This window comes from Molossus molossus, unplaced genomic scaffold (genome assembly GCF_014108415.1).
Source record: "Molossus molossus isolate mMolMol1 unplaced genomic scaffold, mMolMol1.p scaffold_m16_p_1, whole genome shotgun sequence".
Classification (NCBI taxonomy): Eukaryota; Metazoa; Chordata; class Mammalia; order Chiroptera; family Molossidae; genus Molossus; species Molossus molossus.
Window position 1 is genome coordinate 126,180,093 of NW_023425344.1, and position 23,968 is coordinate 126,204,060.

General features: G+C 38.3%; 1 protein-coding gene across 2 annotated transcripts in view; it reads left to right on the plus strand.

Annotated features, from left to right (window-relative positions):
- Positions 1-23,968, plus strand: part of CUL2 (cullin 2) — a 135,031-nt gene that overhangs the window by 77,176 nt on the left and 33,887 nt on the right. For both annotated transcript variants that reach the window (XM_036259174.1, XM_036259181.1), the window contains exons 7-11: positions 13,629-13,725; positions 13,823-13,933; positions 17,085-17,247; positions 21,123-21,247; positions 22,785-22,892. In XM_036259174.1, coding sequence (XP_036115067.1) covers positions 13,629-13,725; positions 13,823-13,933; positions 17,085-17,247; positions 21,123-21,247; positions 22,785-22,892 — 604 coding nt within the window. The remainder of the gene's footprint in view (positions 1-13,628; positions 13,726-13,822; positions 13,934-17,084; positions 17,248-21,122; positions 21,248-22,784; positions 22,893-23,968) is intronic.

Sequence of the window (23,968 nt, forward strand, 5' to 3'; positions counted from 1 at the left end):
TCCTTGTGTGGACTATATACTTTTCATTGGTAATTGAGTCTTTATTCCTGTTGGCATGTCATTGGGAGGGATTTACTCAGGCTAATCAGCTGCAAGGACTGGCTGTACCCACTGATCTGACTACCTTGGAGGATAAGATGTGCAGGAGCCCACTACTCAGAGCAAGACTTACTTCAGCAGGGCTCTGGTACCCACTGAGTCCATTCCTTGAGCGTGTTGCTTGTGGAGGTGGTTGGGTGGTGGTGCTTAAACATGGTCTGAGGCTGTCCACTGGGTGGGCTGGTTCTGAGGTAAGGTCAGCCACTGCCTGTGTTCTACCTGAGGACACCAGGCATAAGCTACAAAGTGATTTGCTGATGGCTGCTTCTTGTCCTGGGCTTGGAGGTGGCCCAGGCAATGCCAAGCTGTGAACCAAAGCTGTCTGCTTCTAGTGCCAGGCCGGGGGCCACTTTTCAAAATGTATGGAGCTCGCTGAGGCCAGATACTGCTTGAGAGAATTTAGGAAAATCTGAAGCAGGAGCCAAGATAGGCAAATCCTATGGTAAAGCCACTGGAGACAGCTTGGGTGGGCCTGCAAATTGGGAGGGGCAGGGTCACAGGCAATCACCAGGGTGGGACGAACAGTGTGAGCTAGGTTGTTGGAGTCTCACATATGGCACTCGTCTGCCGGATCCACTTGAGCACTCTTTTTTAAAAAATATGTTTTTTTTAATTGATTTTAGAGAAAGAGGAAGGGAGAGGGAGTGAGAGATAGAAACATCGATGAGAAAAAACATCTATTGACCACCTCCTGGGAACTGGGCTCACAACTTGGGCATGTGCCCTGACTGGGAATCAAACTGGCAACCTCTTGGTGCATGGGTCGCCACTCAACCAGTGAGCCACACCAGCTGAGTCCCCTTGAGCACCCTTTATAGCCACTGTTTTGAACTCTGTATCTGTTAGATTGCTTGCCTTCATTTTGTTAAGTTCTGTTTCTGGAGTTTTCTGCTGTTTTTCCTTTTAGGACATGTTTTTTTTTTTTTTTCTTTTCATTTTGGCTGCCTATCTGTATTTGTTTATGTTTTAAGTAAATCTGCTATATTTCCTTGTCTTAGTATGTTGCCTTATGTAGTAGGTGTACTGTGGGGCCCACTGGCACAGTCTACCTGATCACCTGAGCCAGGTGCTTCAGGAGTGTCCCTTGTGTGGGTTGTGTATGCCTTCCTGTTGTAGTTGAGCCTTGATTGCTGTTTGCTTGTCAGTGGGTGATGTTGATCCTCAGACTGACTGGCTATAAGTACTGGCCATGACCACAGCCTAGGAGCTGCTTTGAGGGGGCTTACTCTATAGAGCAGGATTTGTTCTAGCAGGCTCTGGTGCCTTTCAGTACCACCTTTTGGGTGTGTCATTTATGGAGGTAATCGGATGATGCTGTTGTGGTCTCAAGCCAACCACTGGATGTGTTGGTTTTGGGTCCTCTAGTTTAGGCCAAGGTCAGCCACTGCCTATAATTGCCCCTTCACTACTTGGTAGAAGGTAAAAAGTTATCCATGATTGGTAGCTGCCTGTGCTGTGAAACCAGGGCCATGTGCCACCTGTACTGGGCCTGGGACTACTCAGCAACAGGGCGCCTCGAGGCCTGCCACCAACTGCAGCCTGTATGTAAGGTTTAGCCACTGAACCAGCCTCAGGCAGTGAGTTGGGTGAGGCTGGTCTTGGAGTCCTCAGAGTAGGGCGAGTGGTGTTCACCAGACTAATACAGAATTAGATTTGGCCATGTGGGAGAAGGGCTCAACACAGGAATGCAGGGGTCTGTCCCTCCAGCTCTCACCATGAAGCCACACAATTCAATCTTTCTGTATGTCTCTGGCACCTCCCGAGCCCCATCCTCCCTTTGCCACAGCTCAGGGGAACTGCCTGTGAGGGAGTGAGTCTGTGTGCGGACTCTCTAATGGGATACCTAGATTTCTAGTAGCCTTCCATCTTACCTGTGTGATCAAATCCCCACTGATTTTCTCAGCCAGATGTTGTGAGGGCTTTTCTTCCTGGCGCTGGCACTTTGAGCTGGAGAGCCTGGTGTGGGACTGGCTCTTCAGGAGGGACCTCTGCAGCCGAGATATCCCTCTGAATTCTCAACTGCCATACGTGGGGACCAGCTTGTTTTGCATATCTGTGCCTCTGACCAGTCTCGTGGTAGCTTCCTTTTTATTAGTTGTCCCGTGTGTTTTATGATCTTAACACTTTTTGAAAAGAGTAGTGGCCAGTTGTTTTGTATAATGTCTCTCAATTTTAATTTGTCTGATATTTTCTCATGATTAGACTGAGATTAAATAATGGATTTTTGGGAAGAATACCACAGGTGATGTGCCCTTCTCATATAATATCAAGGACTAAAGGATATCAACATGTCTTTTTACTCATGATGTTAACATAGATTACTTGCTTAATGTATTGTTTTCTTTGTAGCCCCCATCTGGAATAATGTCTTTATTATTTTTTGTTGTTGTTAATCCGTACCTGACAGTATTTTTCCATTGATTTTTGGAGAGAGTGTGTAGTGGGGGGGGTGGAGAAACAGATGTGAGAGAGACGCATCAATTGGTTGCCACCTGCATGCACCCCTACCAGGGCCAGGGATCGAACCTGCAATCCAGATACATCCCCTTGACTGGGAATTGAACTTGGTGACCCTTCGGTGTGTGGACTGATGCTGTAACCATTGGGCCACACCAACCAGGGCGTCTTTATTCTTAATGTAGCTTATTTGCATCTTTCTTTTCTTGCTCAATTTTTTTAGAGGCTTATGTATTTTGTTGGGTTCTTGTAAAGAACCAACTTTGTCTTAGTTGACCTTCCCTACTGTATCTTTTCTCTTTCTTTATTCGGCTCTTGTTTTTCTTTTCATTCCTTGTTCTGATTGGGTTGGAATAGGTACAGAATCCGTGGGGAGGAAAAAACTTAAAAATTTTTAATCATATTATTCTTTTTGGCTGTAACCAGACATATTCATTCTCAGACTGAAGATATGATTATATAGTGTGGATGTTGAAACTGTGTTTCAAAGGTGATTCTGTGCCTTTCTCTTACAGTGATTAGAAATCTTGATATTTGAAAAATGCTTTCCTGTGTTACCATTCCATTTAAAGGAAATAAAGAAATTAACAATTTACTTAGTACATTGTAGGGCTGTCAGAGCTCCATTAATAATTAAAAAAAAATAAGGGCCCTAACTGGGTAGCTCAGTTGGTTAGAGTATTGTCTCAATAATCCAAGGTTTCAGGTTTGATCCTCGGTCAGGATATGTACAAGAATCAACCAGTGAATGCATAAATAAATGGAACAACAAATTGATGTGTTTTTTTTTCTCTTTCTCCTTTCCTCTCTCTCTAAAAATAATATTAAAAAATGTTTTAAAAAGAGAAAGAATAACAAGAAACAATAGTTGAATAACTCTGTTCTGCCAGTATTTCCTAATCCTAGTAATGAATTTTTTTTTAAAGAGAGCAATTAGGAATAAGAAGCAAAATACTAGAGTGGGGTAATTCATTCCTCAGGAAATATCTTTACACACTTCTGTGATATGGCTGCCAGCTATTTTTCATTTGATGCCAAAAGAATTTTGTCCCTATTGTAAACTGAGTTACTAAATGAGCGTGTTAAAAACAGGTTCTTCTGTAAAGCTTGTCAACTCAATCTTTTGACAGTAGCTAATGGGTGCAATTAAAATATCTATTCTTCAAATCTGCAATATATTTATCAGGTCTTTTGGTAGGAGCAAGTTTTTTATACCGCTGGGGGTAATGCAGTTTTACTTTCCCAGGATTGATACTGCAGACTCTAGACACAGTAGTGTATTCAGAAAAATGTATGTTTTCTCTGACACACTATGTGTGTTACTCTATTTCTTAATCATTAAGACATCAGAGATTTCACTTGGGAAAATACAATCTTAGGTAAAAATACAATCTAACTTAAGAGTCTTTATTCTTTTGTATTTCTCAGTTTCTGAGATGTGTTTTGAAATCTCCTACCTTACTTTTATTTTTTTAAATCCTCATCCGAGGATATTTTTTCATTTATCTTCAGATAGAGTGGGAGAGAGGGAGAGAGGAAGAGAGAGAGAGAGACAGAGAGACACATCGACACATCAACACATTGACACATCGATTGGTTGCCTCCTGCATGACACCAACTGAGGATGAACCACAACCGGGAACATGCCCTTGGCCGGACTTGAATGTGGGACTCTTTGATCCGTGGGCCAACACTAACCGCTGAGTCAAACCGACCAGGGCTCCTAGCTTACTTTTAGATGTATTGATTATTTTTCTTGCAATTCTTAGTTTTTGTTTTATACATTTGAGACTCTGTTGTTAGGTGAATAAATATTAGGATTATTTTCTTCATGATTAATTATTCTTATTGTTGTATAGTAACTATTCATCTTGTGCTCTTTTTCCTTATTCTGTCACATGTTAATATTAAAAAAATTTCTTTTTCTTTATTGATGTTAGAGAGAAAGAGGAAGGGAGAGGGAGAGAGAACATCGATTGGCTGCCTCCTGCATGACCCCAACTGGGGATCAGGCCCATAAGCTGGGCATGTGCCCTGACCCGAAATCGAACCTGTGAATTCTTGGTGCATGGGTCGATGCTCAACCACTGAGCAACACCGGCCAGGCACTTATATGAATATTTTTATACCAATTTTCTGTTGGGTTTTTTTTTTGGTGTGTATTATTTAACCTTTTTAAAAATTGTAAAATAAAATATATAGAAAACCATACAACACAGCTGTACAGCTTAATGAATTTATTATGTCAATGTAACAAAGAAACATTCAAACCTGTAAAGAATTTTTGTGAGTTATGTGAGTCAAACTTTTGACAGTTGCTGGGAAGTAAAATCTTAACAGATTGAGATAATGCTCCAGAGAATGGCAGTTTTGCACTCTATTTTATATGATACGATCAAAAGAGGAGACATAAGTGGGTTACATGAAATCCATTGGTGATAGATTAGGGAGGTGGGAGAAAGCTGAGTGGGGGAAACCTCTGGGAGTGGATAAAAAGTAAAATGATAGACACCCACTTCTTTTACATAGGTGGATGTAGGGTAGTTAACGGTCAACAGGTAACTCAATAACAATGAGGGGATTTGTGGTCTCCGTAAAGCGCAAAGCTGTACCTATGTTTTGAGGCGTCCAGAAAAAGAAAAATTACTTTGACATTCCAAAGATGTGTTATTGTAGATGCAAAAAGACAATAGAGAGGCTCAGTTAAGGCAGATTGACCTTTGTCAGGAAAGATGCTGGCCTAGGACATGACTACCCACATAAACTGCTTTCAGTTAAAAAGTTTTAATTTCAGATCATCCTTTGTGGTTATTTTACATCTCTGAGTTTATAAGGTTGCCACACAGGTGTGCCCTGAGCTTGTCAGGTTTAGTATGTGACTCCTTTTTGTCCACAGTTATAAAGTGGATACCCTTGTTACTACCACCTTAGTCAGGAAATAGGATTATCCCAGCCACTCCTGAAAACCTGGGGTGTGTCCCATACCCTCTTTCCAAGTTGCCATTAGGGTGATCATTTCCTCTATTTCTGTGGTTTTATCTCTGTTTTGTATAGAGTTTAGTCTTGTCCATTCTAAAAAAACTTTAGCTCTGGACAGGTGACTCAGTTGGTTGGACCCTTGTCTCATACACCAAAAGGTTGCAGGTTTGATTACCAGTCAGGGCACATACCTAGGTTGAGAGAGACACTCGATTGGTTGCCTATTGTACGATCCCAACCAGGGACCCCAGCCAGGGCTTGGGACCGAGCTGCAACCAACGTACATGCCTTGACCAGACTCCAACCTGTGACTCTTTGGTCTCTGGGCTGATGCTCTAACCGCTGAGCCAAACTAGCCAGGGCTGTCTTTTAACTCTCTTAATCAATAGGTTACCCCTCCTTTTTTTTTCCCTTGTAATTTATTTGTTGATAAATTTATCTTTATACTTTCCCATGGTCTGGATTTTACTGATTGCACACATGAGGCACAATTTAAATATATTTTGTTGTCCTTTATATTTATTGCAAATTGGCATTCCAGAGCTTTCTCAGAATCAGGTTGCTTCTCTCTGGCAAAAGTATAGATATTTTTAAAAATAATATCTGGCCCGGTCAGTGTGGCTCAGTGGTTGAGCATTGACCCATATACCAAGAGGTTGCTGGTTCTATTCCCGGTCAGGTCACATACCCAGGTTAATGGGCCTGATCCCCAGCTGGGGGCATGCAGGAGGCGGCCAGTCGATGTTCCCTCTCATCGATGTTTCTGTCTCTCGCCCTTTCCCTTCCTCTCTCTCTCTAAATCAATAAAGACAAAAATAATAATGTCTGATTCTTTTCTACTCTTTTTGATATTTTGTTTTTGTTTGTTTGTTTGTTGTTGGTACATGCCCCTAGTGGGAACCAAACCCGGGACTCTCTGGTCCGCAGGCTGAAGCTCCAACCGCTGAACCAAACCGGCCAGGGCCTTTTCCACTCTTTTTGATGGGAACAGATACTGATGCTAAATACCACCATTTTTAGCTTATTGAGTTTTTTTTTTTTTAATTTTTAAATTAATTTTAGAGAGAGAGAAACATTGATTTGTTGTTCCACTTATTTTTGCATTCATTGGTTGATTTTTTTTTTTGGTTAATCCTCACTGGAGGATATTATCCACTGATTTTTAGATAGAGTGGAAGGGAGGGAGGGAAAGAGAGAGAGAAAAACATCGATGTGAGGGAGACACATTGATTGGTTGCCTCCTACAAAATCCCGACCAGGGCCAGGGATGGAATCTGTAACCCAGGTACAAGCCCTTCACTGGGAATTGAACTTGTGACCCTTTGGTCCGCAGGCCAGTGCTCCAACCCCTTAAGTCAAGTCAGCCAGGGCATTGATTGATTCTTGTATGTGCCCTGATTGGGGATCAAACGCACAACATTGGTATATTGGGATGACACTCTAACTAGCTGAGCTCTGGACAGGTTTTAATCTGAGATGTTTTTTCTAACTTTTAGAAATCATAAATGATATTTACACTTATTAACTTATTTTTTAATTCAATTATACATCCTGGTAACTTTTCTAAGTTAGTATATAGAGATGCACCTCATTCTTTTTAAACTGCATATACTGTTTGGCCTGATTCTACCTCATTTTAAATGCTTCTCCTAGTGATATATATTAGGTTGTTTCCAGCTTTTTCACTAATATAACTCTTGCTTCTGTTGTGCACATATACAGTCAAGTACCTGTTCTTCCACAAGCAGAGTCTGAGAGGAGCTGTTTCTCTAACACTCACCAATGCTTGATATTATTAAATCTTGCTAATCTGATGGTGAAATGTTTTTTTGATTTCCCAGTGCCATTTTGAGGTAGCAGTGGGGGAACTAGGTGGTGCTCTCAGGTGAGTGCTGCAGCAGTCATCTGGGTACAAAGGTTTCCCTTCTGTACCTCCTCACGCGTCACATTTACTGTTCCAGTGGGATGCACACTGAGCTGCTCTTGTTGCCTGGCTGCAGAGACAGGCATGTTCTACTGATGACCTGACTGGTTTTGTCCACCTCTGCATCATCCAGCTGTCTTGCCTGTTTTTCTCCACTCTCTCTCTTTTTTTTTATCCTCACCTGAGGACATTTTCCCATTTCAGCTGGTCACCAGTTCAAATCCTGGTCAGGGCACAAGCCCAGGTTGCAGTCCCTAGTAGGTGGCATGCAGGAGGCACCTGATCGATGTTTCTCTCTCATTGATGTTTCTCTTTCTCTCTCTCTCCCGTTCCCTTTTTTTTCTCTCTCTCAAATAAATAAAAACATCTCAGAAATCACAATCAGTGTTTTATTGGACTCTTGGCTTTATTATCTTCTCTAATATATTGAAAATGCTTTTATTTTGCTCCTTAAAGCACTAACTAATGTATATTGATTGTTTACTCATGTACCAGGTACTATGCTATATGCTTTCTTGGCTTATAGTTAGTCTTTACCACATCATCATGAGGTAGGGACACATTATGTGCACTTTACAGAACAGGAAATCTGAGTACTAAGAGGATAAGCGTCTGCCCAAAGTGTATATTAACACAGCCAGAAGGAACTCAAACTCAGGAAATCTGACTCCAAAATCCTGATCTTAAGGGCTAAACTTGCCTATTCGTCCCCATTATCCCAGATGAATTGTTTTAGTCTCTTGGGAATTTCAATATGATTCTTGTAGGCATTCTCCACATAATCCTGTTAAAATCAAATAATAAATCATATTTCTAAAATATCTTTTAAAAAAAATTGATTTGCAAGAGAGAGAGAAAAAAACATCAATTCGTTCTACTTATTTATGTATTCATTGTTTTTTTTTTTTATCCTCACTTGAGGACATTTTTCCATTTTTTGTTCAGATAGACTGGGAGGGAGGGAAAGAGAGGAAGAGAGAGAGAAACATCGACGTGAAAGGGACACATCGAGTGGCTGCCACCCGCACGACCCAACCAGGGCCGTGGACAAACTGCAACCGAGGTACATGCCATTAGCGGGAACTGAACCCGGGTCTCTCTGGACCGCAGGCCGACGCTCTAACCGTTGAGCCAAGTCGGCCAGGGCTCATTTTTGTTGTTGTTGTTTTTTAATTTATCTTTATTGTTGAATGTATTACATATGTTCCTCATTTTTCCCCTATTGACCCCCTCCTCCTCACTCCTGCCCCCCTCCTGCCTTTCCCCACACTGTTGTCTGTGTCCATAGGTTATGTATATATACATAAAAGTTCTTTGGTTTATCTCTTCCCACCCCTAAACCCCTCTTCCCTTTGAGGTTTGTTAGTCTAACAACCAGTTTGTACTTTTTTTTTTTTTTTTTTATCCTCACCCGAGGACATTTTTCCATTTTTTGTTCAGGTAGAGTGGGAGGGAGAGAGAGGAACAGAGAGAGAGAGAAAACCATCGATGTGAAAGGGACACATCGAGCGGCTGCCACCCGCACGACTGACCAGAGCCGGGGACAAACTGCAACCGAGGTACGTGCACTTAGTGGGAACCGAACCCAGGTCTCTCAGGACCGCAGGCCGACGCTTTAACCGCTGAGCCAAACCGGCCAGGGCCAGTTTGTACTTCTTAATCTCTTCACCCATTCCCCCTTACCCTCTCCCATGTGGCAACCAACAAAACGTTCTCTGTATCTATGAGAATGCTTCTGTTTTGCCTATTCATTTTGTTGTAGATTCCATTGTTGATAGATATATATTCATTGCCATTTTGTTTGTTCACATATTTTATCTTTTTCTTCAAAAAGACCCTTCAGCATTTTATATAATAATGGTTTGGTGGTGATGAACTCCTTTAGCTTTTTCTTGTCTGGGAAACTTTTTATATGACCATCGATTCTAAATGACAGCTTTGCAGGATAAAGTAAGCTTGGTTGTAGGTTCTTGCTTTTCATCACTCTGAATATTTCTTGCCACTCCCTTCTGGCCTGCAAAGTTTCTTTTGAGAAATCAGCTGACAGCCTTATGGGAACTCCCTTGTAGGTAACTAACTGCTTTTCTCTTGCTGCTTATAAGATTATCTCTTTTGCCCTGGCCGGTTTGGCTCAGCGGTTAGAGCATCAGCCTGCGGTCCGGAGAGACCCAGGTTCGGTTCCCGCTAAGGGCATGTACCTCGGTTGCAGTTTGTCCCCGGCCCTGGTTGGTTGTGCGGGTGGCAGCCACTCGATGTGTCCCTTTCACGTCGATGTTTCTCTCTCTCTCCCTCCCACTCTATCTGTACAAAAAGTGGAAAAGTGTCCTCGGGTGAGGATTAAAAAAAACAAACAAACAAAGATTATCTCTTTGCCTTGAACCTTTTGCATTTTGATGATGATGTGTCTTGGTGTGGGCCTTTTGGGGTTCATCTTGTTTGGGACTGTCTGTGCTTCCTGGACGTGTATGTCTGTTTCCTTCACCAAGTTAGGGAAGTTTTCTGTCATTATTGTTTCAAATAGGTTGTCGATTTCTTGTTTTCTCTCTTCTCCTCCTGGCACTCCCAAGATGTGAATGTTGGCACGCTTGAAGTTGTCCCGGAGGCTCCTTACACTATCCTCATTTTTTTGGATTCTTTTTTCTTTTTGCTGTTCTAATTGGGTGTTTTTTGCTTCCTTATATTCCAAATCGATGGTTTGCTTCTTGGATTTACCTACTCTACTATTGAATCTGTGTAAATTATTCTTTATTTCAGTTAGTGCCACCTTCATTTTTTTTTTTTTTTTTTTTTTTAATCCTCACTCGAGGACATTTTTTTTTTCCATTTTTTGTTCAGGTAGAGTGGGAGGGAGAGAGAGAACCAGAGAGAGAGAGAGAAACATCGATGTGAAAGGGACACATTGAGTGACTGCCACCCGCACGACTGACCAGAGCCGGGGACAAACTGCAACCGAGGTACATGCCCTTAGCGGGAACCGAACCCGGGTCTCTCAGGACCGCAGGCCGATGCTTTAACCGCTGAGCCAAACCGGCCAGGGCCCACCTTCATTTTTGACTGCTCCTTTTTTATGCTCTTGAGGCCCACACTGAGTCCGTTGAGGTTCTCATTAAGTCCATTGAGCATCCTTATAAGCAGTGTTTTGAACTCTGCACCTGTTAGGTTGCTTATCTCTATTTCCCTTAGTTCTTTTCCTGAAATTTTGTTCTGTTCTTTCATTTGGAACCTGTTTCTTTGTCTCCTATTTTGGCTGCCTCCCTGTGTTTGTTTCTATGCATTACTTAACGAGAGGTATGGGGCTATCTGAGACCAGATGCTGCTTGTTTGAAGGAATTTAGGAAAACCTGATCCAAGGCAGGCCAATCCTGTGGTAAAGCAACTGGCAACAGCTTGGGTGGGCCTGGAAGTTGGGTGGGGTGGGGCCTCAGGGAATCACCAGGGTGGGGCTAACAGTTTGAGCCAGGTTGCTGGAGTCCCAGATGTGGTGGTTGTCTGCTGCCCCGGGGAAGGACTCACCAAAGTAACAGAAGCCTCTGATAGCATGTCTGTCCAGGAGAAAGCCACCTTTCTAGCCCTCGCTCCAATGCCAAACAACTCAGTTCTTCCCCATATGTCTATGGTGCCTGTTAAGCTGCTTCTCCTATGCTGGGGCCTGGAGGGTGTGAGTCCGAGTAAGTCCGTGCTTCAACCCTTTAAGAGGAGCTGCCTGGGCTCCAGCTGCCTCAGCCTCAGTTTCCGCTGGTTTTTCTAGCTAGAAGTTATGGGGACTTTTCTGCCTGGCACTGGAACCCTGAGCTGGGCACCTGGTGTGGGACGGGGACCCCTCAGTCCTAAGGGAGGACCTTCCCAGCTGAGGTGTCCTAATTTTTTTCTGCCACACATGGGTGTGTGACCAGCTCGTCGTGCCTCTGCCCTTCCTATCAGTCTCGATGTGGCTGCTCCTTTAATTTCGTAGTTATAGGACTTTTATTCAACTTGATTTCAGGCGATTTTGAATGATGGTTGTTCTGTAGTTTAGTTGTAACTTTGATGTGGTTGTGGGAGGAGGCAAGAAAGCATTTCCCTACGCCGCCATCTTGACCAGAAGTCTCATTGGTTGATTCTTGTATGTGCCCTGGGTGGGGGTTGAACCCACAACTTTGGCATATTCAGATGATGCTCTAACCAACTGAATTATTTGACCAGGGCTCAAAATTCTTCATTTTCTATTCTAAAGGTTCATTTCTTGGGACCACTGCTCTTAGATGAGACCAGATTTTATTCGGATGACCAATTTAGTCAGCATAATTTCGTTTATTTTTCATTAATTGTCAGCCTAATAGAAACGAAATATATTTATAATGATTGAGTTCAGATATTATTCTTTTTTTTTTTTTTTTTTTAATCCTCACCCGAGGACACACTTTCCAGTTTTTTTTATTCAGATAGAGCGGGAGGGAGAGAGAGGAAGAGAGAGAAACATCGACATGAAAGGGACACATCGAGTGGCTGCCACCCGCATGACCCAACCAGGGCTGGGGACAAACTGCAACCGAGGCACATGCCCCCAGCGGGAACCAAACCCGGGTCTCTCTGTACCGCAGGGCCGACACTCTAACCGCTGAGTCAAACTGGCCAGGGCCAGATATTATTCTTATAGGGAGGACAACTCAGTTGTTAAGACTAGGAATATCAATGTTTTTTCTAGGCATTACCTTATCTGAATCCAGCTTATCTGGGCATTTTGAGATCAGAATCAAATGTCAAGAGTGCTGAGAATAGTAGGAGTGGAAGTTTTCTAGGTGCTGAACAGGGACAATAGAATTTGGTCATGAAAAGAATTTTAGGTAACCTGATTTTCCAAATATTCAGATATGTCTCATTCTTGATTGATTTTCATTTTGGTCGTAGGCAAAGTTAAAAGGGGGAAAAATGGTGATATCTTCCAAATAGATAAGATAGGTTAGATCATTATTTCACCAGATTTCCTTTGGGCCTAAGGGAACTAACGATGGTGAACAAAAGAAATGAGCTCACTGTGTTACCTTATTGTCCTTATTAGTAATATCAAAATGTAGACTTTGTATGTAGGATTCTATGACTGATAGAATTACTATAGCCATTTTAATTCATGTACAAAAACTTTTCCTGGAATATCCACATAATTAAAGGAAGAATGAAAGAGGATTAGATGGATGCAGAGGCAGGGAGGGACACTAATATACAAAGGTAATTGCCTTAATACTTTTCTTAATGTTAGAAAATCTTTATATCCTACTACAAAGAACAAAAAGCGTTTATTAGGGAGTGATAGTGATACATTTTCTGTTGCTGTTTTTGTAAAATAATTATTAATTTAAAGAAAAACAACAACTTTTTAAAGTGAGGTGGAAGATTGCCAGTATAAGGTAAACTTTTGAATATATAATGGTTTAAACTAAGCATTAGTACTAGAGTCAGAAACTCCCAACTTAGTGCCAGACTGTTTTACTGTGGCTTTAGGCAAACATTTTTTATATTTCATTTCCCTATTTCAGAAAGGCTAATATTCACTTACATTTTTAAAGTTATGATTAAGACTTACATTGCAGTAGTGCCTTGACTGATTAGGAACTTATCAAATGTCAGGTGAATAATTGAGATGATTATAGACCCTTTGCCATTGTAAAGGAATATAGAAATACTAAAACATCTCACTGAACTTCTAAATGGACAAATATCTTTGTGCTTGAGTGGAAAGCAACTCAGTGGCTCTAGTAAAGCTCTTAGAGAGAAAACACAGCTATTTCAATGAGTGATATGTTCAGTGAGTGATATGTTCTATAGAGTGTACCTCTGAGGGATGTGTACCATCAAATGACTATAGGCATACTTGATGGTTCAAAGACTGAATTTCTTAGACCATATCTTATTATAAGTGTTTATGGTGAGTGAAATTCAAATATTTTTAACCACCAGTATTAAAGTCTTGAATTGATGGACTCATATCTAGTCTAAAATTAATGTATCATTTTAGTATCAACAGAGTATATTTAATTTTATAATCAAGGCTTTTATTGAAATGACATCTAATATGTTTATTAAATATCACATATTAATTCAGCTGTTATATGCAGTCATATTTTGGCATACTTTGGTATTTCCATAGCTAATTTGTGTTCTCAAGAATATTTTGTGTTACACCTTCTTTTAGTGATCGTGGTGGAGAAGACCCAAACCAGAAAGTAATCCATGGGGTTATTAACTCCTTTGTTCATGTTGAACAGTATAAGAAAAAATTCCCCTTAAAGGTAAAACGCCTCCTTTAAAAACATGAATAATCAGACCTTTAATTTCTTAAATTACTTGTTTTAATTTTTTCAATATGATTTTAATTGATTTATTTAGTTTTATCAGGAAATCTTTGAGTCTCCCTTTCTGACTGAAACAGGAGAGTATTACAAACAAGAAGCTTCAAATTTATTACAAGAATCAAACTGCTCACAGTATATGGAAAAGGTAAGAAAGAAAACATTAAATATACCATCTATTGTATATTAGGCATAGTTTTATGTAACAGTTTTCTTAGTTTATATATATATATATTTTTTTTTTGGTGAAAAAAGTTTGGTCATTACTCTGAGTTATATAGTTAATGTATAATACATATTGATAAATAATTTTTCTTACTGTAGCATATTCCATGAGAAAAAGTGCTGTTCTGATTTTTATCAAGATTGGTGCTTTTTGATAAATCCTGATTGCTTGATTTGCTTGACTTTAAAATGATTTGCCTGACTTTAAAATTAATATGTATTCACATTCTAGGTAAAATCTATATTTTATTCTTAGTGGATATGTTTAAGGACTAGGATAAGTATAGGTGCTAGATGTTTAGGTTTTTACCTTCCTTTAAATGGAAGAAAAATAAGAAAAAACATAATTATGCAGCTATTTGGATAAATCACTCTTCTGGTCTGTTAAGTTTTTGGAAGGTTGAAAAAATTTTACTTTCTCCACAAGAAATTTTAATTAATCTTTAAACCAACACACACATTCATTACCATATTTCAAATTCCATGTATATTTTCTCAGTAAAAGAATAATCATAGTATAAATTCAGTCATCATACAAGATATATTAGAAATTTTAATGAGGTTTATTTCATCTGTATTGTTAGATTTTTTTTTTTTTTAATCCTCACCCGAGGACATTCTTCCATATTTTGTTCAGATAGAGTGGGAGGGAGAGAGAGAAACATCGACGTGAAAGGGACACATCGAGTGGTTGCCACCTGCACGACCCAACCAGGGCTGGGGACAAATGGCAACCGGGGTATGTGCCCTTAGTGGGAACTGAACCCAGGTCTCTCTGGACCACAGGCCGACTCTCTTAACCGCTGAGCCAAACCGGCCAGGGCTGCATTGTTAAATTTTAAGCATTTTATTGTAAGATGATTTTTGTTAGTTTAGCCAAGAAAGGTAAATGTAAGTAGAATAGCTATAGTATGTCTCCATAGGACATAGGTCAAGAAATATCATTACTTACTGATAAGCTGTTATGTATTTCATAAAGCCCAGGGCAAGAAGTCTGAACTGTTTAATTTCTTCTCTTCCTGCTGTTGTCACTCATTAGCTCTGGGACGTTGAGTAAGTCATATGGGACATTTTTCTTCATCTATGAAGTGCAGGTTACACTGAGTCAGTAGTTTGTAGCTCTTTATCTTTTTTGCATCTAGACTTGTTAAAGATCCAATCATGAAAAGTACTCACAGCGATAAGTGATACATATACTCCTCATTATATCTGGCTCTCAAAAATAGGCCATTGGCAAAAATATTGAGTGGTTACACTTATATGAAATATCTAGAATAGGCAAATTCTTAGAGACAAGAAAGTAGATTAGAAGTTATTAGGGGAGTATAGGGAATTATTGCTTAATGTTTACAGAGTTTTTGTTTGGTGTAATGAAAAAATTTCGGAAATAAACAGCTGTACATTGTGATTATAATTAATGCCACTGAATTATAGATTTAAAAATGGTTAGAACGGCAAGTATTATGTTATGTATATTGTATCACGTTTCAAAACACTAGTAATGTAATATACCAAAAACCATTGAATTGTATACTTTGCATGGTTGAATCATATGATATGTAAATTATATCTCAAACTGTTAAAAGGAAGAACATTGGAAATTATGTTTGGAAAATAGTGTTTATAAGAGCAGTTCATTTAGTTAACAGACTAAATAATGTAGCCTTTCTTCTTCCTTTTCTGTATCTTTCCTCTAATTTTGGCCCTTTCCCCCAGCTACCGTGGTTTTATAGCTATATGAAGCCATCTATACACTCCAGCCTTGTCTACCTTCTTGATATGCACCTCAGCCCCACCCCCACCTAGTTATAATTGTTTATTTTTTCTTTTTCTCATAGTCCCTCACCTCCCTTAGTCCTGCACTCTAATTCCTATTGCTTTTAGTTAATCCATAAACAGACTAAAGTCACTTATAGTATGCTATAAATGACTAAAAGGCATAATTCTTTTAAGAGCTATTTTTATTTTAATTAATTTTTAAATTGAATTTATTGGGGTGTTTGTCTGTCTTCACATGGCTATCTTCCCTCTGTGTAAAAACTATTTTTATTTTAAAAGAAAAACTCGTTGACTAAAATGATTTTTTTAGTTGATGAAATAAATATGTAGTGAATACCTTTTGCTCTAGACCCCACCTTTGGTTTCTGTGACTTTGCCCTGAACTCCTGGCCCCACACACAGGGTAGTACAGTGGGAAAGATAGGACTGTGTCTCTCAGTCTTGAGCCTCATTTTCATCGAAAGATATCTGAGAGGTATCCAGAAATGATGTGTTATTTCCCCTCCAACATCACCTTCTTATGCTCAGGCAAACTTAGCATTACTTCCCAAAGGCTTAAATACACATAGTTTTCTTGGAACAGTTCAGAAACTCTAGTTATATAACTTTACATAACAGAATATTTTCAAAGCCTGTACATTTATATGTTCATGTGCTGTGCTGGCATGATTTTCATTGCAAATGTAGCCCAATTCTCTATTATCTTTATTAGTTCTTGCTAATATTAAAAAGTATATTGTTTGTAGTTCAGTGCTTTTTATATAGAAGAAGCTTTAATAAAGGTCTTGATTGCCATATTAACTATGACTAAATATATTTTGACTTTGAAAAATTTTAATGACATCTTTACTGTGATAGTTAGCTATTTAATGTACATACCATTCATGAGGAACCAAAATAAAATAACTAGATTAATCTACTTGATTGAGTTAATGTAAATTATTTTTTAGATTACTAATTAAATATTTATAAAGTGACCACCTGTTTTGGTTTTTAATAATCTTTACTCACTTTTCCTGTTGCATAATAGGATGATCAGGGTCAGTAAGAAGACAAAATGTAGACCATTTTAGTTCTTTTTCATAAGACTGTGGTGAAATGTAGGTGACAGCCAGTAGCTTACATAAAATTTGAAATGATTTATGGAATGTGGGTTTAAATTGGTTATGTAATCCTTACTCATTACCTGGCCATGTTTAATCAATCCATTAAAATTAAGCTACCTAGGTTACTTACTGATATATTACAATTTTTTTCTCATGGTAGTGTATCACTATAACAATATATTTCTAAAGGTTTTAGGTAGATTAAAAGATGAAGAAATTCGATGTCGAAAATACTTGCATCCAAGTTCATATACTAAAGTGATTCATGAATGTCAGCAACGAATGGTAGCAGACCACTTACAGTTCTTACATGCAGAATGTCATAATATCATTCGACAAGAGAAAAAAAATGGTAAGTGATACGAAATATAAATAAATAAAAATTAAATTATAAACTACTTTTTACATAATCTTCACGTTACCTTAGATTTCAAGTATATTTTAGTTATAGTCTCTAAAATATTTGATATGCCTTATTAATAATTTATTTTAAAAGACTACTTTGGAAAAGTATATTCTCAAAGTATATTCTAAACAAAACAAAACAAACCCTAAGAAAATATGTTTGCACATTTTTATGTATCACAAGGGTTAATTTCCATAATACATTAAGAGTTCTAATAACAGTAGGAAAAAAGCAAAGAATATGAAAAGGAAATATAGATGGATTTTAAATATATGGAGATGTGTGATCTCATTCAAAATAGGTTAAATACAAAATAAAAATACAGCAGCTCTCTCTATGGAGCATTCCTGTGCCTGTCCCCCAGGTGCATTTTCCTGGCTATAAGGACCCTTTCTCTTTCTCCTAAGCTTATAGCTCTTCTTTTGCTTCTGTAACTTGTTCCCTGAGCCCATTTCTTTTACAGCTCACTTCTACCTCTGTGACTTACTTTCTTTTTGTAAAAATAAAATTTGTTTTCTTTATTGTTTAGAGAAAGAGGAAGGGAGAGTGAGAGATAGAAACATTGATGAGAGAGAACATCGATTGGTTGCCTCTTGCATGTTCCACATTGGGGATTTGGCCCACAACCTTGGGCACGTGCCCTGACCTGGAATCAAACCAGTGACCTCTTAGTGCATGTGTTGACGCTCAACCACTGAGCCACGCTGGCCTGGCTACCTCTGTAACTTTCTAAATAAACTTTCTCTTATAGTTTTAATTAATTAATTCTAGTTTGAAATAATTAATTATGGCTCGGTTGGTTGAGTGTCATCCCATGCACCAAAAGGCCCCAGTTCGATTCCCAGTTAGGACACATGCCCAGGTTGTGGGCTTGATCTCCAGTAGGGGATGTGAAGGAGGCAGTTTCTCTCTCTCTCTCCCCCTCTTCCTTCCTCTCTTTCTCAAATCAATAAAACCATATTTTAAAAGTACAATGAGATGCTAATGATATGCAATGAAACAATGAAGTTTTTTAGAAAAAGAAAATAGCATTAAGAATTTTCAAATAGCAGGGAATAAACTTAACAAGATATGTGCCAGACATATACAGAAAATTAAACATTGTTGAAAGCAACATTGATTTATAGGTCCAGGGCAGTCTGCTCAAAACTAAAAAAATTTTTTAAAAATTCTTAGACTAAAACCAGTCATAACAATGTTGACCGCTACAATGGGAAGACTTTGCAGGATAGAATGACTTATCATAAAACCACAGTAATTAATACAGTGAGGAATTGGTGCAAAGATAAATAGACCTGTGGATCCATGAAAGCAAAATTACTTGATTTTAAGACAAAAAGAGCAATGCCTGGCTGGTGTGGTTCAGTGAATTGAGTGTTGTACCATGAACTGAGAGGTTCCAGTTTGATTCGCGGTCAGGGCACATGCCCAGTAGGGAGTGTGCAGGAGGCAGACGATTGATATATCTCTCTTACATCAATGTTTCTCCCTCTCACTTCTCCTCTCTCTAAAAAAAGAGAGAGACAGAAGGATCACTGCATAGTAGTAGGTGAAAGATGATAGTCTTTTCAACACATAGTGCTGAGTTCACTGGATATTCATTTGGAAAAAGTGAAATTTGAACTCTACCTCAGACACCGTATACAGAAATCAAGTCATTGTAGGGTTTTGATCTAAGTGTAAAACAATAATACTTCTAAAAGATAATATAGGAGATTAACTTCATGACCTTGAGGTAGGGATAATTTTTTTTTTTTTTTTTTTTTTAATCCTCACCCGAGGACATTTTTCCATTTTTTGTTCAGATACAGTAGGAGGGAGAGAGAGAGAGAGAGAGAAACTTCGACATGAAGGGACACATCGAGTGGCTGCCTCTCCGCACGACCCAACCAGGGCCGGGAACAAACTGCAACCGAGGTACCTGCCCTTAGCGGGAACCGAACCCGGGTCTCTTTGGACCGCAGGCCGACGCTCTATCCGCTGAGCCAAACCGGCCAGGGCAGGGACAGATATTTTAAATAAGAACAAAACACTAACTACAAAGGAAAAATTGATCAAGTGGACTTCATTAAAATTAAGAACTTTGGATCATCAAAAGGTAGCCATAGGGTAAAAATATATTTGCAATGACTGCAAAAGGTTTATGTCCAAATATGAAATGGTCAAGAAATTTGAACAGGCACAGGAGAGGAGAGGATATTCGAATGGCCAATAAACATAAAAAGGCAGTTAATATCATTAAAATAGGGGAATGCAAATTAAAACCACACTAAGTTGTCAGTACTTAAATTTTGATACAAAATTTAAAATGTTAAAAATGGTAAGTGTTGGGCCCTGGCTGGTGTGGCTCAGTTGGTTGGGTGTCATCCTGTGCACTGAAAGGTTGCTGGTTCAATTCCTGGCCAGGGCCCAGTAGGGGACATGCAGGAAGCAGCTGATAAATCTTCCCTCTTACATTGATGTTTCTCTCTTTCCCTCTCCTTCTCATTTTAAAAATCAATAAAAAAATCTAAAAACAATAATAGTAAGTGTTGGGAAGCCTGTGGAGTAGTGGGAACTTGTTATATACTGAGCTGGGAGTATAAATTGATGTAGCCACTTAAAAATTGACATTAACTGCTAAAACTGAATGTATGCATACATTATGATCTAGCCATTCCTCTCCCATATATATAATTCTTTGCCAAAATAGCGTGCACTTATGTACAAAAATGTTAATAGTAGCATTGTTTGTAATAGCCAAACAGGAAACATCTCAAATGTCCCATAACAGTAGAATGGATAAAATACAGTATATTCATACAATGAAGTATAACAGAAGAGTGAAAATGAACAAATTACATTTACACAAAACAATATACATAATATGAACCTTATTAACATGTAGAACAAAAGAAGCTAAACATGAAAGAATTGTATGATTCCATTTTTTATAAATAGTTCAAAACAGGCAAAACTAATCTGTGGTTTAGTACTTATGACAGTGATTACCTTTGCAGAAGAGCAAAAGGAGTAGTGATTGGGAAGAGGTGTGAAGGGTCTTCTAGGTGTAGGTAATGTCTTTTTTTTTTCACCTGGGTGGGGATTACATGAGGGAGTGTGTTTGTGTTCACTTGTGATAATTCATTGAGATATATACACTTGGTTTATATATTTTTCTGTTTGTATATTATACTTCAATAAAAAGTTTAAAATAAAATCCTTTATATTGAGACATAATTTTTCACCTCTCAGTGGCAAGATCAGATGTTTGATAACAACACACTGTTGGCAAGGTAACTTCTTGCTATTGGGAGATCTGTTTAGATCTAGAAGATTAAGCTTTGACACAGCAATACCACTTCTAGGGATTTATACTATATATATTCTTGTCCATATATAGGACTTTTAATTGTAACATTATAGTATCAAGAGATTGGAAAAAACAAATTTTCATCAATTGTTAAGTAATTGTAATATATAATGGCGTGCTATACAGTTGTAAAATATGAAGAAATGCTCAAGTGTACTGATAGAAAAAAGATATCTGAGTGAAAATGCTGTATTCTGCAGTTGCAAAATACACTACACTATTTTATAAAAAGGGGCAGAGAGAAGAATATATGTATTTGCCTGACTGTGCATGAAACAGCTTTGAAAAGATATTAACCACAATATTGCTTTCCTGGGGGGAGGAGGACTGTGTAGTTGAGAGATAGGAGTGGAGGACTTTATCTGCATACTTTTTTATAATTCTGTATTTTTAGCCATATATTATCTAATATATTTAAAATATTTTTGAAATATTTAGAAATCTAATAATCAAATTTTTCCCCCCTCAGACATGGCAAATATGTATGTCTTACTTCGTGCTGTGTCCACTGGTTTACCTCATATGATACAGGAGCTGCAAAATCATGTCCATGATGAGGGTCTTAGAGCAACCAGTAATCTTACTCAGGAAAATGTGAGTTATATAAGGAACTGGAAAAATTTTCTCTTAATCAGATTATCATGGAGTTGGTTTTTTTTTTTTTTTTTTACTTTCCTAAACAGTGAAAGAAAAGTTTTACCATGTGAATAGATTAAACATCTTTATTAAAATATTCCAAACCTAGAGTTCGTTGGATACATTTTGGAATTATCAAATTATTAGAAAATCATGGAATGAGATACTGATGTGTTTATTTAGCAATTGTTGCTTAACCTCTCAGAGGAAATATGTTTGCTGTTTTTAAATATTTGTATTTCTGTGTAACTGGCACTAATAGTTGTAGTGGTAATGGAATTAATCATTGGTAATATAGAGAACTCACAATTTGCTTTCTTTATATATACTGTGAATTTGGTAGCCGAGGAAGCAAATTTAGATTAAAACAATCTTCCCTTAAATATATGCTTACTACCTAAAATATCTAATAGTGACTATGATGTTCCTATTTCCAATCTTTCTTAAGAGTTCCCTGACAATCAAATGACTATAAAAAGGCATCTTTCCTGTCAGTGAATTCCTGTCATCAAATCTTGTTGGACCATCTTGTTTTCACTAGTGATGTTTGATGAATAGAGTAAACATGACATGAAATGTTAGTTCTTTTTCCTAAGTGGAGATATTTATTTGTCATCTGTAATGCAGTAATCTATGTATAGACAGCATCATCAAGGGGCAGTTATTAGATACTCATAACTTCATTTGCAGATTATTTGTCTATGGCAAATCTTAGATTTTAAGTCCTATGACAGTAATACATAAGTTTTCTATTTAGAAAAACTATTAGTTTATATTTTTTATGTTTATTAGTCTGTGTTATTTATTCAGTTATTAGTTTTACAGATTCGGGGTATTAAATGACATTAGGCATAGAGGCATAAAGTTTGGTATCAAGGACTGGAATATAGCAATACAAGAGAAAGCATTTGTAGTAGACTCACATAATTTTAGCTGCCTTCCTTATGTTCTTAGGTACTAACTTTATAATTATACCCATTAAGAGTGAAAACTCACGTTTGCACAACTAAATATTTCTTCCCTCTGAGATGTGGGGACTTGCCCAGCTCCAGGGGTCTCAATTTTCAGTACTACCTTTTGAACATCCCTCCTTCCTCCCTCCCTTTCTCTCGCTCTCTCAGCCTTCAGTGACTTTGAAGACAGTTTTTGTTTATATAATCCTCTATGAAAGTGATAGGCTTTGTGGTTCAGAGATTGTATCTTGGTACCCTTAAAATATAGTATTCCAGTACCAGAGAGAAGTGTGTTTTTAGTGGGTCCTTCTGACTGGGGAATTACAGCCCTGCATTTCTGGTGCTGAATAACAGTTAATTTCAACATCAGAATTTTAGATTTTTAAGACAGTTTTAGTTAAAAATATTTTTTGAGGATATGTGTGTAACATTAATTTGCTTGTGAAAAACTTTACTCTTAATTAAATGACTATTTAATAAGCCTAATTATATCCTTGAACTTCTTAAAATGTGTTTTTGTACTTTGTATTTTACACTTCTAGATGCCAACACTATTTGTGGAGTCAGTTTTGGAAGTACATGGTAAATTTGTTCAACTTATCAACACTGTTTTGAATGGTGATCAGCACTTTATGAGTGCATTGGATAAGGTAACTAGTAATATCTACATCTATAGATGCTACTCAACTTACAATGGGGTTATGTCCTGGTAAACCCATCATAAGTTGAACATATCATAAGTCAAAAATTAATTTAATATACCTAATCTACTGAACATCACAGCTTAGCTGAACCTGCCTTAAATATTCTCAGAACACTTCTATTAGTTATAGTTGAGCAAAATCATCTAACACAAAATATGGTAAAGTACTGATTGTTTCCTTCGTCATGGCGTTGCTGACTGGGAGCTGTGGCTCACTGCCACTGCCCAGCAATACGAGAGAATATTGTACCATATATCACAAGCCCCAGAAAAGATAAAAATTGAAACTATAGTTTATTGAATATATATCGCTTTCTCACCATAATAATGTAATAAAATCGTAAAAATTATCTTAAGTCAGAGAAATGTCTGTATATATACAGTTGACCCTGGAACTGTGCAGGGTATAAGGAACCTTGATACCTCTCCCTTGCAGTCGAAAATCCATGTATAACTTTTGACTTCCCAAACACTTCACTACTTACAGCCTACTGATACTACCAGAAGCCTTACTGATAACATAAACAGTTGCTTAACACATATTCTGTATATTTATTATATACTATATTCTCACAATATAGTAAGCTAGATAATAGAAAATGTTATTAAGAAAATCTTAGCCCTGGCAGGTTTTGCTCAGCAGTTAGAACATCGGCCTGCAGACCAGAGAGTCCCGGGTTTGGTTCTCACTAAAGGCATGTACCTTGGTTGCAGTTTGTCCCTGGCCCTCGTTGGGGTTGTGTGAGTGGCAATCACTGGATGTGTCTCTCTCACATTGATGTTTCTCTCTCTCTTCCTCCCTCTCTCCCTCCCGCTAACAAAAAAAAAAAGAAAGAAAGAAAAAAGAAAAGAGAATCTTAGAGGCCTTGGCCAGTGTGGCTCAGTTGGTTGGAGTGTCATCTCTTGCACTGAGAGGTCTTGGAGTTGATCCCAGTCAGAGCACACACCCAGGTTGTAGGTTCGATCAGTCAGGGTGCTTACAGGAGGCAACTGATTGATGTTTCTCTTTCTTTCTCTGAAAAA